The sequence below is a fragment of the Eschrichtius robustus genome, chromosome 10 (assembly GCF_028021215.1).
Source record: "Eschrichtius robustus isolate mEscRob2 chromosome 10, mEscRob2.pri, whole genome shotgun sequence".
Lineage (NCBI taxonomy): Eukaryota > Metazoa > Chordata > Mammalia > Artiodactyla > Eschrichtiidae > Eschrichtius > Eschrichtius robustus.
In genome coordinates this window covers 2,573,147-2,588,801 of record NC_090833.1, presented here as the reverse complement: position 1 = coordinate 2,588,801, position 15,655 = coordinate 2,573,147, and the positions used below count along the sequence as shown (strand labels likewise).

At 63.0% G+C, this 15,655-nt stretch overlaps 1 protein-coding gene across 4 annotated transcripts in view; it reads left to right on the top strand.

Moving 5' to 3' along the window:
- Positions 1-2,065: 2,065 nt before the first annotated feature.
- Positions 2,066-15,655, top strand: part of VAV2 (vav guanine nucleotide exchange factor 2) — a 183,184-nt gene continuing 169,594 nt past the window's right edge. For all 4 annotated transcript variants that reach the window (XM_068553911.1, XM_068553910.1, XM_068553909.1 and 1 more), the window contains exon 1: positions 2,066-2,361. In XM_068553911.1, the coding sequence (XP_068410012.1) occupies positions 2,158-2,361 (204 nt within the window). In that variant the 5' untranslated portion in view covers positions 2,066-2,157. The remainder of the gene's footprint in view (positions 2,362-15,655) is intronic.

The window sequence follows — 15,655 nt, the reverse complement described above, 5'->3', positions numbered from 1 at the left end:
TGCAAAGCTCCTGGATAATTACTTCTGTTCAGTCCTCACCAGCGATTCTGACGGGACGGGGCGCTCCCCATGCTACAGAGAGGGAGGGGGGGTCCTGCCAGGGGAAGGTGCCTGTGCAGGCTCCGGGGGCGGGGGCGGGGGCGGCTGGAGGCGCCGGGAGTCAGGCTCTGTCCCCCACTTTGTGATTTCTCGGGGTGATGCTAGGAGAAGCCGCCTGCTGCCGCGGGGTCATCTCCTTTTGCCTCGGGCAAGGCAGGCTCGATCTCACCCGTCTGAGGCAGGCTCCTTCCTGCCCGTGTTCATGAAGGTGCCGCACCCATTTCCTCGGAGGAAGGATGCCTGGACAGGAATTTGGAGCTCACCAGTCACTTGGCCCGATTTTACTCCTGCCAGGGTCTGGGGTGTGCCCTAGGGAGCCCGGCCCCTCCTCCACTCCTCTCCATGGGCCAGAACCGGGCCTGGGTCCCCATGCTTCCTCCTCAGTTTGGGAAGGGGCCAGCCTGACTCTCTGCAGAGGCCACTGCCCAGAACAGAGGGCTCAGGGAACCCTCACTGGGCTCGCAATGAGGTGGGGTGTCACCCTGCTCTGGCTCCTGCCCCAAGAATGCCAAAGGAAGAGGGGAACTGGGCCATAGGGGCGGCTGCCGGGTGCTGCCCCAGGATTCAACCCAAGTGTGTGGGGATGCTCGGAGACGGGTCACCCCCAGGCTCACCCCATGACTGAGCCAGTCTCAGAGGGGGATCAGACTTGCCCAGGGTCACCCGGCTGAGAGCCCAGGGCTCCCAACAGCTGAGCCAGGACCCACATCATTTCGTTGCCGGATGGGCTCTTTATGTTCTAGAAGCCCTCCCACTGTCACAGGAGGCCAGAGAACACTGCCCACCCCCTCCCAGAGGGCGTGGCCGAGGAAGGAGTTCAAGGCACGGTCAGTGAACCCCGCAGCCAGCATGGAGGCGGGCCGCTACCCAGGGCCGGGTCTGGCCGCATCTCTTTCCCTCTCTCCCACTTACTTATGTCACATCTTCCATCTCGGACGCCAGGATTTGCCCTCTGGGCAGCTGCGAGTGGCAGGCCTCTGGGTTTCAAAACAGGCGAATCCCGGCCTTTGTGCGAGGTCGGGGGGCTTCCTGCGGGTCCCTAGCCAGCGCACAGGATAGGAAGGGGATCTGGGCGAGTCCCCGGCCCGTGTGCCTCCCGCCTCGAGTTCTCCCGTGGGGGCCGCTTGGGGGACCGAGAGGGCGCGGGACGACTGCGCGCAGTCGGTGCCCCCTCCAGGGTCTGTCCTTCCCGAGGGACCGTGCAGAGGCCCCCAGCGCGACAGGGGCCACCTCCTGAGCTCCTCCTGAAACGCAGGAGAGACGCAGAGACAACGACCGGCCATCACTCCACAGGCGAGGTCGCGCGCCCCGGGCGCAGAGCTTCCTCAAAATCTTGGTGCCCCTCGCTGAAGTCGGCGGACCCCGGGCTCCGGCCGCGCCGCAACCCCCGCCCTCCGCAACTTTCGTGAGCGGCAGCCGGGCAGGAAGTGGGGGGAGCGGGCGGGGGAGGTGCCAGGCGAGCGCGCCGGCCCCGCCCCCACCCCGCCAGTGGCCGCGCCCCCGCGCCCCCCGCGCCCTGGAGCGGCGGAGCCGCGGAGTGGGAGCCCCGGGCGTGGAGCGCTGAGCGCGAAGGCGGGGCGAACAAAGCGGCGGCGGCGGCGGCGAGGGCGGCCCAGGCCCCGGACGCGCGGAGCAGGCGACCCGCCGGGCCTTTGTCTCGGGCGGGGCAGAAGCTTCGGCGGCCGCGGGGCGCCCCGAGCGCAGAATGCGGCGCCCGGCGGGGCGGATCGCGGGGCGCTGCGGCGGCGGGCTGCGCGGAGCCCGGCCCGGGGCCCGGGGGAACTTGTGTGTGTGAAGCGGGGGTCCGGCGCGCGGCCCGGCGGCTGCCCCACGACCGCACGTGGGCGGGAGCTGCGGCCCGCTAGGAGCCGGAGGAGGAAGAGGAGGGGACGCGCGGCGGCGCAGCGGAGACCCGGGGCCGCCCGCGCGAAGCCCCGCCCCGGCCGCCGAGCCCCGCGCGGGCGGGCGGGATGCCCCGCGGCCGCTGCACTTCGGCCGGAGCGCTGCCCTGAGCCAGCCGGCCCAGCGAGCGGCGGGCGGGTGGGCGCCGCGGGCGCCATGGAGCAGTGGCGGCAATGCGGCCGCTGGCTCATCGACTGCAAGGTCCTGCCGCCCAACCACCGGGTCGTGTGGCCCTCGGCCGTGGTCTTCGACCTGGCCCAGGCGCTGCGCGACGGCGTCCTCCTGTGCCAGCTGCTGCACAACCTCTCCCCCGGCTCCATCGACCTCAAGGACGTCAACTTCCGGCCGCAGATGTCCCAGGTGAGGGTCCGGGCGCGCCGGGAGGGGCCCTGGTCCGCGGTCCCGGGACCCCGGTCGGAGCGGCGGACTCGGGGACGTCGGCAGGCGGCGGGAGGGTGAGCGGAGAGGCGGCGCGCCCCGGGCCTCGGAACCGGCTCCTCCGAGGGGCGACCCCGGGAGGCACGAAGTTGGCAAAGTCCCCCAAGCCTGGGGTGCGCCTCCGCCGCCTCCGGGCACTGCCTGGGAGCACCCGCTGCTGGGCCTGCGCCTCCCGGGGTGAGGGGAACTCGAACCCCGGCGGGGCGCTCACCACTGCCGCCCCCTCTCCCGGGCCTGGGCCCCGGGACGCAGCGAGTGCCCCTCCCCCCCCCCCCGCCCCGCCGCCGACCCCAGGATCCCAACGCGCCGGTGGCCTCGTCAGGCGTAGTGTCCCTGGCTTCGCGCCTGGTGGCTGGACGCCCTGGAAGACAGGGGCTCGGGGCGCGGCGGGAGGGGCCCGGCGGGGCGGGGAGCCGGGAGCCCTGGTCGGCAAGGGAGCGGCGGGGCTGGGGGCACCGCCCCCTCGCCGGCCTCAGCCTCCTCCGGAACCCTTTGGGGGGGGCAAGCAGCGCCAGGCCCCCAGGGTCGCGCGACTTGGTGGGAACAGGAGCCCCTCATGCTTCCCCTGTACCTTCAAGTGTGGCCTTTGTCGCGGCCGAGGCGCATGTGGCTGCCGGGCGGGCAGGAAAATGTCCGCTTGGCTGGCAGGCGCTGCCTTTCTTGGCCCCTTAGAGGGAACTTGGCTGAGACTTAAGCAGAGTAGAGGCTGCTGTCCTGCCCCCCGGGTTCTGCGACCCCCACCCCAGCACCTTTGAAGGGGCCCTGGGTGCCCAGCGGGGCCAGGGGCCACCCCAGGTCTGGCCAGCACTGCCCAGGAGCAACCTTCCTGCTCACCCCACAGCCCCTTCTTCTGTGACCCTCTGGCCTTCACAGGCCAGTGTGACAGCCGAATTGGGCTGGGGGGAGGGGGGATGGAGTGAGTCACTGCTTTTCCAGGCTGGACTGCGTGGCCTCTGCCCTTTGGCTGTGACTGCATTTCCAAGGAGATGGGGGCATCCCCCCCCTTCAGGGAGGATGGGGGTGGCCGCTGACCAAGAAGAGTCTTGAGGAGACGGGGGCAGGGGGCCACCCTCCCACTCCACGGAGGCGGACGGCCCAGGGAGGGAGCCCTGGCCTGCCGTCTGGTCCCCAGGCTCCTCTGAAGCCAGAGCCGTCCTGGGCCCTCTCAGTGCTAAGCAGCCCAAGGTCCTGGGGCCGGGTGTCCTGGCTGCAGGGTGCCCTCAGATCCAGTCCTCTCCTCTGCCCTCACCCCCCTGGGGGCTGGGACGTACTTACCCCATTTTACAGCTGGGGGAACTGAGGGTGGAGGAGCTGCTGAGGGCAGAGCTAGGCCTTGAGCGCGAGTGTCTGCCTTTGGCTGTGAACTGCAGGGGCTGCCCAGGCTTGCTGGCTGCTGGCTGCTGGCTCCTGGCTGACTGGCAGAGAGGCTGGGGCCCAGGGCACGGCCGGGGGTGGCTGGGGGGGTTGGCTGGGTCCTGGAGCTGCCCCTCCCAGCTGTGTTTGGCCAGGATGGGGGAGAGGGCGCCCTGGCTGTGGTAGGTGGCCTGGCTCAGCCCCTGCGCTGGAAGCGCAGAGACTTCCTGGGGTCCCTGGAGCCATCCTTGGGCCAGCAACGCTGACAGGGCACAGTCTCCTTGAGCCCCCCCTGCTCCAGCCCGGGTGAAGGGGTGTCAAGCGGGGCTGGGCGGTAGGGAGACCCTGATGGGCGAGTGTCTGTGTCTTCATGGCCATATGCTCTTACTGAAACCTGGCACTGTCACCTCCCTGTAGTGACCGCTTTGGGGGCCTCAGTTTCCCAATCTATGTAATGAGGACAGTACTAGTGGCTGCCCGGTAGCCAGGTTGTGAGGATTTGATGAGGAAAGGGCAGAGAACATCCTTAGTGCCGCGCTGAATGAACCTTAGAGATCTTATCTGGGCAGGTGTGGCCCCTTGTGGCTGAGGGCTGGTCTCCCCTGCCTGTCCTCTCACGGAGGGTGGGGCTGGTCACACCCATCCTTGTATGTCTCTTGCTGGCACAGGGATGGCTGGGTTAGGCGGATGGGCCCATCTGTGTATTCACGATTAAAGAAACAATTCTCTTGAACATGTACGGCTGTGCAGGGTTTGGGAGGGGAACGTGGTGGTCTGTTTGTGCGGCTGTTCTTTGCTGTCTGGGGAACTTGCCTCCAATGGAGGAGGGAAGACACCGTGGTCCTCTTGGCCCATGGTGGTGGCATCACAAGAAAAATCACAGCCGCCCTTTCTTACCCACCCTGCCCTGAGCTAGTCATGATCCTGGGAGGCACATGCCACCCCTGTTTCATGCATGAGACAGCTACAGCTCAGAGAGGTCAAGTGACTTACCCCACATCACACAGGTAGTAAGTGGTAAAACTAAAACCTGGACTTAGGTCTCCCTTCCGGGACTGTTCGAACAAATTCTGCTTTCAGAAGCCTTCCCTCTGCTGTCTTGCTGATTTTCTGATGGGTGCTCCTGGCCCGCTTCTCAGGTTGTTCACGGCGTGTGTCTGTTTCCGTGGGCTGGATGGGGTGGGGAGTGCGTGCCTGTTTCCTGCGGGATCTGGATACTTTGCTGGCAAGTGGGCAGGGCCCTTCCATCTTCCTGCTGTCACTGTGTGCCCGTACGTGTGCCCGTACGTGGACCCGTCCAGCTCAGAGGCCTGCCTGACGTCCCCTCGTTCCAGAATGCCGCTCTGGCTTCTCCTGTGACAGGTGACCTCCTGTTTTCCAAGTATCGCGCTTCGAGTGCCCCTCCCGTTTGCGTGGATCTCAGCTGGGTTATTGGCCCTAAAGGCGCATAATAGCCGTGTGCACTTATTGAGCATTTGCTGTGTATAGAGCCAGGTACTAGGAAGAGTTCACAGGCAGATCCAAGTTGCCCCTTGTCCTGCCCTTCTGGATCTGGTCGGGTGTGCTTTATTTTTTTTATCCAAAGTGCCTGGCAGCCACGTTGGGTTTAATTAAAGAATTAGGTATGGCCAAATCTGCTGATGCTAATGAGAGACCGCGTGTGTCTGGAACAGCTTCAGTTATGAGGTCCTGAGGTTGCTGATGCCAGCAGACGGCCCTTGCGTTTGGTCTGCAGTCTGAATCTTTAGGGCACCACCCGCCCAGCCTCTTGCCCCCCACCCCGGCAGGCCTCCTCCCCGTAGAACAAGGCTGGGAAGCAGGGACACGGCAGAGAGGGCTCCCCCATGCCCACACCTCCAGCTTCAAGTCCTTCCCGTCCCTGCCTTGTGCCAACGTTCCAGCTTGCGCCCCCCCTCCCCTAAGCCTTTTCCATCAGGGTCCATCGTGTGCCGGGCCCATGCTGGAAGACTACCCCTCCTTTTGTCCTGGTTCTTCCTGTAGGAGCTAGTCTAGTGGCTGCCTCCTCTAGGAAGCCTCCTCTGGTTTCACTCTTCTCCCATCCTGAAGCGTTGCGAGCCTGGCCCTTGGGCCCCCCTCCACCCCATGTACCGGGTGTGTACCTCTAACCCTGCGTTTTCCACACTTTGCTTTAGTAAACAAGCATCCCTCGGAGCCACACTCGCTGCTCACTGCCCTGAACCCAGGACAGTGAATCCCTCCCCCTCCGGACTGGTGTGAGCCCTCCCAAGGGGTCTCTGGGTCCTGCCGAGCCGGGCCCCCCTTTGCTGCTGTGTCACTCCGGTCCTTCCTTCGAGGAATAATTGCCGAGCCCCTGCGCTGCCAGGCAGGGACCCGGTCCCTGCTCCGAGATGCTTTCAGGTGAGCAGGACACACAGCAGGTTGTTGAGGTGCCTGTGGATGAGGAAGTGGCCTTTAAGTGTCCTGAGAGCTCCCAAGTGCAGGCAGGGGGACGCGGTTCCCGAGGCCAAGGGGTGTGACACCTGGGCTGCCGGGGAGCAGGGAGACGGAGGCCGATTCCAGCGGAAACTAGGACGCCTTTTCTTTTCAAGTCAGCTTTCGTTTTTTTTGTTTTTGGGTTTTTTTTTAGATTTTATTTATTTATTTATTTATTGGCTGCTTTGAGTCTTCCGTGGCTGTGCGCGGGCTTTCTCTAGTTGCCGAGGGCTGCTCATTGCGGTGGCTTCTCTTGTTGCGGAGCACAGGCTCCAGGCACACAGGCTTCAGTAGTTGTGGCATGCGGGCTCAGTAGTTGTGGCACACGGGCTCAGTAGTTGTGGCTCACGGGCTCTAGAGCGCAGGCTCAGTTGTTGTGGCGCACGGGTTTAGTTGCTCCGCGGCATGTGGGATCTTTCCGGACCAGGGCTCGAACCCGTGTCCCCTGCACTGGCAGGCGGATTCTTAACCACTGCGCCACCAGGGAAACCCCAGGTTTCGTTTTAAGTTTTGAACATACCTTGACATTCGAGAGTACGTTGGTGTCCTGCACCCTCACGTGTTTCCTATAGAAGAAGGTCCCCTCTGCAGCCACAGAACAGCCACCTGAACCCGGAAAACAGCGGGGATGGTGCCGCCTTGGAATCCACTCGAGTTTCAACGCCTGTCTCCACAAATGCCCATTTCAACAAATGGTCCACCTGGGGGCTGGGACGGCCCCTCTGCCTCACCTTGATTTTCCCGACCTGGATGCTTTTGAAGGTGACAGGCCCCTTTTGTTGCAGAATGTCCCTCCCTTTGGGTTCATCTGCCGTTTTCTTGCATTGGATTCAGGCTTTGCACCTGGAGCCGGTGGAGTGACCACACTGTTGCCTTCTCCTGGCATCCTGTCTAGCAGGTGGCACGTGGTTTCCAAGTGTCCCCTTGCTGGGGGTGTTGGCTTTAATCACTTGACGCTGGCGCTGTTCGCCGGACGGCTCTGCCGCGAAGGTCCTCCGATCCCCCTTGTAGGTCACGAATATTCTTGAGAAGGGGCTTTGAGACAGTGACAGGATCAGTCCTCCCTCCCTCCCTCCCTCTCTCTTCTCTTCCTCTTTTCCTTTCCTTCCTCTCTCTGTCTACCACTGTGGATTGTGGTTTCCTATTCTGTTCCACGGATTCTCATCCGTTATGTCACTCTTTATTTTGACGCTCAGATGGTCTCAGGTTTGACCAATGGCAACTGCTTCAAGCTGCTTCCGTGTGTCTTTTTTGACACGTTCCCGTCATTTTGTGAGCTCTGTCTCCTTCCTGGCACAAGATATCTGAGCTCATCTTATATTTTATTTTGTCCAGCTCCAGAATCAGCTGTTTATGGAAGGAGCTCTGGGTCCGCAGTGCAGAGGCATATGTAGAAACCAGGATCTGGCTGCAGGCGCACCTGTGCTGGGGTGTCTCAGCGCTGAGACCTGCCATGTGCACCTCTGAGTTAACACAGGCGTGTGTGTGTGTGTGTGTGTGTGTGTGTGTGTCCCCGTCCCCGTCCGTGTGCTGCACGTGTTCACATTTGTACTTCTGTCTGTATCAATGCTGTCAAGGAGAAAATGTGTGAGCTGCATCTGTCTCTTAAAATTCCTGGCGGTCATATTAAAAACAGTGAAAAGAACTGTGTAACGTTAATTCTAACAATACGTTTTATGTAATCCATGCCCAAGGGGGTGGAAATCAGATCTGTGGGGGCGAAGAAATCATGTTCTTTTTACGCATCAAGCACAGATGTACCCAGAGAGAACAGTACAGTACAGATACACAGTACACCTGTGGTATTAAAATTTCACGCGGGGAGGGCGATTAGGACAATGCCTGGAAAGGCTCCTTGGGGGGGGTGATATTGACAAGAAGGTTGAGAGACGCTGGTCTCCCGAATATTAGCATTTCCGGGCGGCAGGGTTTGTGGCACCCAGTTTGTGCAGCAGGGAGTGGGGATGGGGGAGGGGAGAGCAGAGGCCGTGGACCAGGGGTCTCGTCTCTAGCGCTGACCTGCTGACTGGAGGGTCACTTGCAGGGCTGTGTGGGGCAGGGTCCGAGGCTTGGGTCTGGAGTTGGCAGGGAAGGCCGTCGGGCATCACCTGCGCAGGTCATGGGTGGGCGCAAGCTGGCGTTGGTGGAACGTGGTTGGTTTGTGCCACGTGTGCTGATGACAGAAGCCTGGCTTTGGCGTGGGCTGCCGGGGAGAAACGGCGAAGAAGGCTGTGTTGGGTTGGGAGTCCGTCGTGAGGGGCGATCCCCATCTGTCTGTGGTCTGGGCCCTGGAAATGGGGCGTCTCCGTGCAGGGAATGGGGGCCCCGCTGCGCCCGGGCCCAGGGCCTGACAAGGGTGAGTAGGCACAAGGTGACCCCACCCTGGTGCCTCATCTCAGCCCGTTGCTGCCATGAGGTCCACGTGACCGAGGATGTCGCCTCCCTGGCAGGGTGGTGCCCTCCGGCCCCTGCCTCCCGTCCCCGTGTCCAGGCCACGTCCGTGGCTGCATCTTCCCGGGGCCGGGCAGTGCTGCTGGGAAGACGCTCTGCAGCCCTACCGCTGAGACCCCGCCAGGTGGACCTCCCGCCCGACTGCCCCTTGAATCCGACTGCTTCTCCCCTGGCGCCCGGCCGGCAGCTACCGCCCCCTCCCAGAGCAGGGGTGGGCAGATGTGTTCTGTCGAGGGCCGGGCAGTGAATATTTCGGGCCCCGTGGGCCAGGCGGTCCTGTCGCGGGTACTCACCTCGGCCCTCATCGTGCCGAGGCAGCGCTGATGATCTGTGAACGCGCGAGGGGCTGTGCACCAACACGTATTCGTGGAGGATGACATGTGAATTGCATATACTTTCCGCATGTCACGAAGTACTGTTCTTTTTCTCCCCAGCCCTTTAGAAGCGTAAACACCTTTCTTAGCCCGTAGGCTGGGTAAAACCAGACAGTGGGGCCGGCTCGCTGCCGCTTGTCTGCTCAGAGCCCTTCCCGGGGCCTGCGAAGGTGTCCTGGTCCCCGGGGCTCCCCCCTCCCTGTTCCCATCGCGCTTGGCAATCATGTCTCCGTTTGTATCCAGAGCCCTTGGCATGGGCTCCTCAGACAGGAAGTGATCCAAGGAACAAAGCTTCCTCACCGCTTCCCTGGTGCCAGAAAACGTGCTGAGCCCCGTGGGGATGACCTCCTCTCGTCCCCGCAGCACGTGTAGCTGAGGCTGTGCTCTCAGCCCGATGAGCTGCCTGAAATGGCAGTGGAGGGGGCCGCACTCGGCCACTCGGCTGCCGTGAGAATCCTGGTGCTGACGTGTCGCTGGCCTGGCTGAGCCTCGCTCTCCCTGCCTGGAAAGGGGGTGACGGTGGCCACCTGCGTGGGCCTCCCACCAGGCCCGCTAAGTCTCAGAACACTGCGCCTCCACCCCACGCCCGGCTGGCCGGCTTGCTCCTGCTGGCTGGACCCTGGCCCCGGCTCGCCGCCTGCCTCTTGGGCCAGCTGCCTTCCCCCGTCCACCTGGCCTCACCTTGCCTCTGGCGGCCCAGCTGCTGCAGAGCCTTGCGGTGGTAGAGACGGTGGGATGCCAGGGCCCGGGGCTTGCCTCTCCCTCCTTCCCTAGCCCCTAAGCCCCTCCCACTCGGCCCCAGGTAGGGGGAGGGGGGAGGGGAAGGATGGAGGATCCTTGGCCCAGGAGTGGAGGGCCCAGGGTTGGTGGGCCGCAGCCCTGCCCCTTCCTCTGAGGGTGACCGGGGACTCCTGCCGGAAGGGGTCTCACACGCTCTCTGCCGCTTCCTTCCGAGGAGCTCCTGGGCTGGATGGGGCAGGACTTGCTGTCCCGTCTTCGGGGCTGTGCTGGTTCTCAGCAGGTGCGGATGTTTGGATCCCTGGGGGCAGAGAGACCTCGGAGGGCTTCGTGGAAGAGGTGGCACTTGAGCTGGTGGTGAAAACTGGACGCCTTTAGGTAACTAAAGGTTGGAGATGGGTGGTTGCTGCAGGGATGGGGCTCTGTGGGAGCAGAAGCTGGGGTGGGGGGGTTCCCACTCTGCCCCCCAGGCAGATCGCTGCTGCCTGGCCATGCCCTGTCCTGAGAAACTTTGTTCCCTGGCAGCCCAGCCAGGGCGCCTCCGCTGGGCCTCGGGAGACCCTGTGAGGCACTGGGTTGGGCGGCCGTGCCCCCTGTCAATGGAGAGGTGACAGGCTGGCCTGGGGGCGCACAGCTGCGTGGGGGCCGAGGCCTCTCGTCAAGCCGCCCAGGTCTCTTGGAGCCCGGAGTGCCCTTCACTTCGCTCCTCCCTTCGCCAGCAAAACAGCCTTGGCACGGGGTCCTCCGTGAGTGAGGAGGCTGGGGTTCACGCAGTGCCCGAGTCCAGACATGGCCGGGCTGGCCGGCTCGGCCCTCCCCTCACCTGCTCCCAGGCGGCTGCGGGAGGGTCACTCCATCATTTACTCAAGAGTCCCATCTGCCTACGGGCCTTGGGCAGAAGAGGCAGAGACCCCTGACCTGTGTCTGATCTTCTGGAGGGGAGACAGAATGAGGGATTCGTGAAGAATTAAGATGGAGAGAAAGACAGCGGGCGGAAGGCTGGCGGCTGGGCTCAGGAAGCCCAGGCAGGCTCCCCGAGGAGGTGCCGGAGGGGCCCCTCTGCATCCTGCTTCCTGCACCCGCTCCCCTCGGGTGCTGTCTCAGCTCTGAGCCGGCACGGGGCACGTGGCCTGTAAGTGGAGTTCAGCCCCCCAGTGCGGGGCGGTTGCCTGAGGCCACGGTCTCTGGGGGTTCCTTGTGTGCCCGGGGCCACGGTCTCTGGGGGTTCCTTGTGTGCCCGGGGCCACGGTCTCTGGGGGTTCCTTGTGTGCCCGGGGCCACGGTCTCTGGGGGTTCCTTGTGTGCCCGGGGCCACAGTCTCTGGGGGTTCCTTGTGTGTCACGGGGCCAGGCCAGCTCCACGCCGTCCGGTTATGAGCAGCTGTGGCTCCCGCTTCAAGTCCCGGCCGCAGAGCGTGGCATCCTTGTCTCCTCCCGCCCCGTCCACGTCCTCCGTCCAGTTCCCGATGGCTGCGTGGCGTCCGCTCCTCCACCCACCCGGGGATCCTGGGCCGCTCATTCTGGCCGAGCTGTCTGGGGGCAGCACCGCCCCGGACCCATTTCCCACCTTGCGCCCGGCCTCGTGTGCTGCTGGGCAGTGGGGCGGCCGCCGACTCTTCCCTGGGATGGAGACAGGTGCAGCGCTGTACCCTCTCGGACCTGGGTTCAAATCCTGGTCGCCACTTCTCGGCCGTGTGCTGTGCCCCACCCGTGCCCCGGCCCCTGTTTCCTCTGCTGTGAAAGGGGGTTTCTGACAGCCACCTCCTGGGGGTTGGCTGAAGACAGAGCGGACAGAGGGGACCCAAAGCTCTCAGCCCAGCACCTGGAGGTGATACGTGCTCAGTGGTTGTTGCCTGCCCCTCCACACCCTCACCCTGGGCGGCCGGGCCCTTTGAAGCCTGGGGCTCTGCTTCTCCCTGTAGATGCCCCTCCCCTAGCACCTGCCCCGGAGCTTGACCCGGGAGAGAGGTCAGGGCAGGGGCGCAGATGTGGCAGGCCCCGCAGACCTGCTTCAAGGCCGGATCAGGAGCCGGCACCGCGCGTGTGTGGGGTGAACCCCTTGCCCCGCTCAGCCGGGGAAGCAAGCTCGGCCAGGAGGGGCCCCCTGACGCTCTGCTCGGGCCGCGTTCTTGGTCCTCTGAAGCTCCACGCTTTCCGGGGGCACTCCGGTCAGCACCCTGTGGATGCTGTGACTGTTTTGGTTTCTGGAGCCAAATGGTAAACAGGAATAATAGCGTACGGCTGCAGAGGGGGGCAGGGCCGTGCCATGGGTGCCTGCCGGCCAGGATGGGGTAACGGGGGTGGCCCCCAAGCGAGGCTCGCTGCCTTTGGAAGCTTAAGTGTTGCCAGAAGCGCACGACATTTCTGTTTTGTGGGGATTGTTTATCGTCTCTGCAGAGTTTATATAAGGATTAAAACACTTATTTTTAACACACCTACTCCTCATCCCCCTGAGCCAACTTAAACTTCAGGCCATAAATGCTCCTGTTGGTTTGTTTTGTTTTGTGCTTTTGGTTTCAAAGGCGGCGTGCGCACATGGTGTCCGGTGAGAGCTGGTCCAGGCAGGCAGGGGGCACGGCTGCCGGCCGCCTGGCCTCCCATCCCTCTGTGGGCTCGGTAGCCTCCGGGCCTTTCCAGGGATGGGGCCCACTCCCAAGTCCCCCCGAGGCCCCCCCCGGAGGCCCGGTTGTCGTCTGTGCGGAGTGGGGGGCACTTGTCTGTCTTGTGCTGCCAGGGGACTTTCTGAGGTGCTGCCCCACTGCCGCCTGCCAAGTTCCTCCGCTCTGCTGGGGGCTTCACGGCTGCGGCAGGAGGGGTGTCTCCCGGGATGTGGAGGGCGGCAGGGTGGGGTGCTGGGGGCCGTCGCCAGGACCGGAGTCACCTGGCAGGTGGGTGGCTTCGGGTTCCGGATGCTTCTCTCCTCCACGTGCCTCACCCCCCCACCCCAGCCCTGCCTCTGCCCGGCCTCTCTCCTAAATGTACCGTCCACACGTTTCCAGCTTTCATCCACATTCGCCTGATGGTCGTATTTGTCTCACAAATGTAGGATGCCATCAGGGGAGGGGGGTGCAGGCACCGTGCTGAGCGTGTGGACGACCCCAGCCCCGCGGTGAGGGGCCAGCGCGGCCCTGTTGGCGGCTGAGGCCCAGAGTCGCTAAGCCACCTGCCGGGGCCACGCAGCTGCGAGAGGCTGGGCCTGGGCTTGCGCCGGGCTTGCCCCGGCCTTCCTGACGCCAGAGTCCAAGGCCGATGTTTTGCTTTCCTCCCCTCGGGGTTGGCTCTGGTTGGCGGAAGTGTTTCTGCCAGGTTTGGCCTGGTAGGGGAGGCGGGGCTCCGCACCTGGCCTCCGTGTCCCTCCAGGAATGGGGAGGTGCCCCCTGGGACAGTGGTCGTGGGTGCAGCATGGACTGTCCCACCATTCAGCTGCATGAGGGATGTCTGGGTCCCAGTCCCTGGCGCACAGGGCAGCTGGAGAGGTTTAGTCTGTTCACGCCCTCTCTCCAGGTACCCCTGGGGTGGTGGAAGGTTCTGGTCCCTTACGCTTATGACAGTCACATCCTGAGACCCTCCCTCCCTTGCCCTTAAGCTCCTCCCATCCTTAATCTACCCTCCACCCCAGAGACTGGGCATCTGTGTTTTCCTCCCCACCTCGCCCAGCTTATCTGGCTGCCAGGACAGGAGAGAGAAACATCCAGTACTCATTTTGGTGAGAGACAAGGTACCTTTCAGATCTGAGCTGTTTTCATCTACACACGACGGGTTACTCACACAGCACCCATCTGGATGCCAGAGGTCTCTCTCCGCCTGAAGCGGTTTTGGTGTTTTTCACCCCAGGGCTCAAAGGAAGCAGGCGGGAGGCAAGGCAGCGGGGTGTGACCCGGGCCTGGAGATGGAAGGGCGGGTTCCCTGGCTTCCCTCGGCCTCCTCCGACCTGCCGCATTCTCCCTCCCCTCTGGGCCTCTGGGTTCCTAGCTTAGAGGGACCAGACGCCCCCATCTCTTGTGATGTCCGGGCACAGTCTGTGTGGTTAGGGCCAAGGGCTGGAGCCCTGGCTTTGCCACTGACCACTGTGGGCCCTTGAGCTTGACCTTCACGGAGCCTCAGTTTCCTCCTCTGTAGGACTGGGATAAAAATAGTATCTTCCTCAGCGGGTGATGGGTAAACAACATGTGGTCTATCCAGACAATGGGATATTATCAGCCATAAAAAGGAACGCAGCACTGACATCCTGCAACATGGATGAACCTCGAAAACGTTACGCTGAGTGAAAGAAGCCAGACCCAAAGGGACAAGTGTTATGCGATCCCATTTATATGAAATGACCAGGATAGGCAAATCCACAGAGGCAGAAAGCAGGTCGGTGGCTGTCGGGGGGTTGGGGGGAAAAGGGGGGAGCAACTGCTAACGGGTGCGGGGTCTGTTTGGGGTGATGGAAAGTTCTGGAACTAGATAGTGGAGGTGGTTGCACAACATGGGGAATGTGCTAAATTTCATGTTGCGTGTACTTTTTTTTTTTCGGTCCGCACCGCGCGGCTTATGGGATTTTTAGTTCCCCGACCAGGGACTGAACCCGGGCCATGGCGGTGAAAGCACTGAGTCCTAACCACTGGACCGCCAGGGAATTCCCTACGTTATGTGTACTTTACCGGAATAAAAAAGTAGCACCGCCCTCGTGGGGCTGGGAGAATTGCATGAGGAATTCGAGCAGCTGTGTGGCCGGGGCCGCAGTGGCCCGGACACCTGCCCCTGTGTGCTCCCTCCGTAAGGAACGTCAAGTCACATTTGATGACTGCATTGGTGTAAAGGCAAATATACGAATAGTGTATTTAAGTGTCTTAAGTATTTAAATATTGTCTTCGACCTAAGACACTTTCACGGGCTCTTAGAAGTGCTGGCCCGCAGCGCCCGGCAGGTGAGTCAGGCCCACGTGGTCTTCTCTGGCCACTCCAGGCAGGATAGGGAAGTGAGAGCCTGGACTTGGGTGTCTGTCATTGATCTGTTGTGCGATGCTGGGTAAACTTACTTTCCTTCCTCTGTAAACCGGAGGTGCTGATGCTGACGGTAAGGGGCCTCGCCACACGGTTCTGAAAGTTGAACAAGCTCGTGTGAGTGGCAGGCTCTGCCCGACGTCCGGCCCCCCTCCCCTGCCACCCCCCAGTGTAAGGGTCTCAGGCTGGGCCCCGGGGAGCGGACCCCAAGACGGGAGGTGAGCCAGTGAGGCCAGGGAGGGGGGGGGAGATGGAGGCCGAGGCCCTCCTCCTCCAGCAGCTTCCTGCCGTGGGCGCTGAGCCCTCGGGGTGAGACGGTCCTCGAGGGGCACGGCCCGAGGGAGGGGAACCCGGGCTTTCTGTCACCGCTCCTGGGTCCCGGGCCGGGCAGCAGCCTCGGGCACAGAGGGCAGTGCTGGGGCAGGCCGCGGAGTGGCGAGCCCTGGGGGACGTCGGCGGGGTGCCTGCAGCTGCTAGAGGAAAGTGGCTCTTCATCCTGGGTGGGAGATACGACATGAGACCTTTCCTCTCTCGGCTCTAGGAAACGGCCCAGGGAGCTTTCATCTGAGTCGCTGTTGGCAGAGGGCCTGGAGATGGACCGGGCCCCCTGTGTGTATGGGCAGTAGCAAGGGCCGGTTTCTTTTCTTTTTTTTTTTTTATAAATTTATGTGTTTATTTATTTTTGGCTGCGTTGGGTCTCCATTGCAGCGCGCAGGCTTTCTCTAGTTGCGGCGAGCAGGGGCTACTCTTCCTTGCAGTGCGCGGGCTTCTCGTCGCGGTGGCTTCTCTTGTTGCGGAGCATGGGCTCTAGGCGCGCGGGCTTCAGTAGTTGTGGCACGTCGGCTCAGTAGTCGTGGCT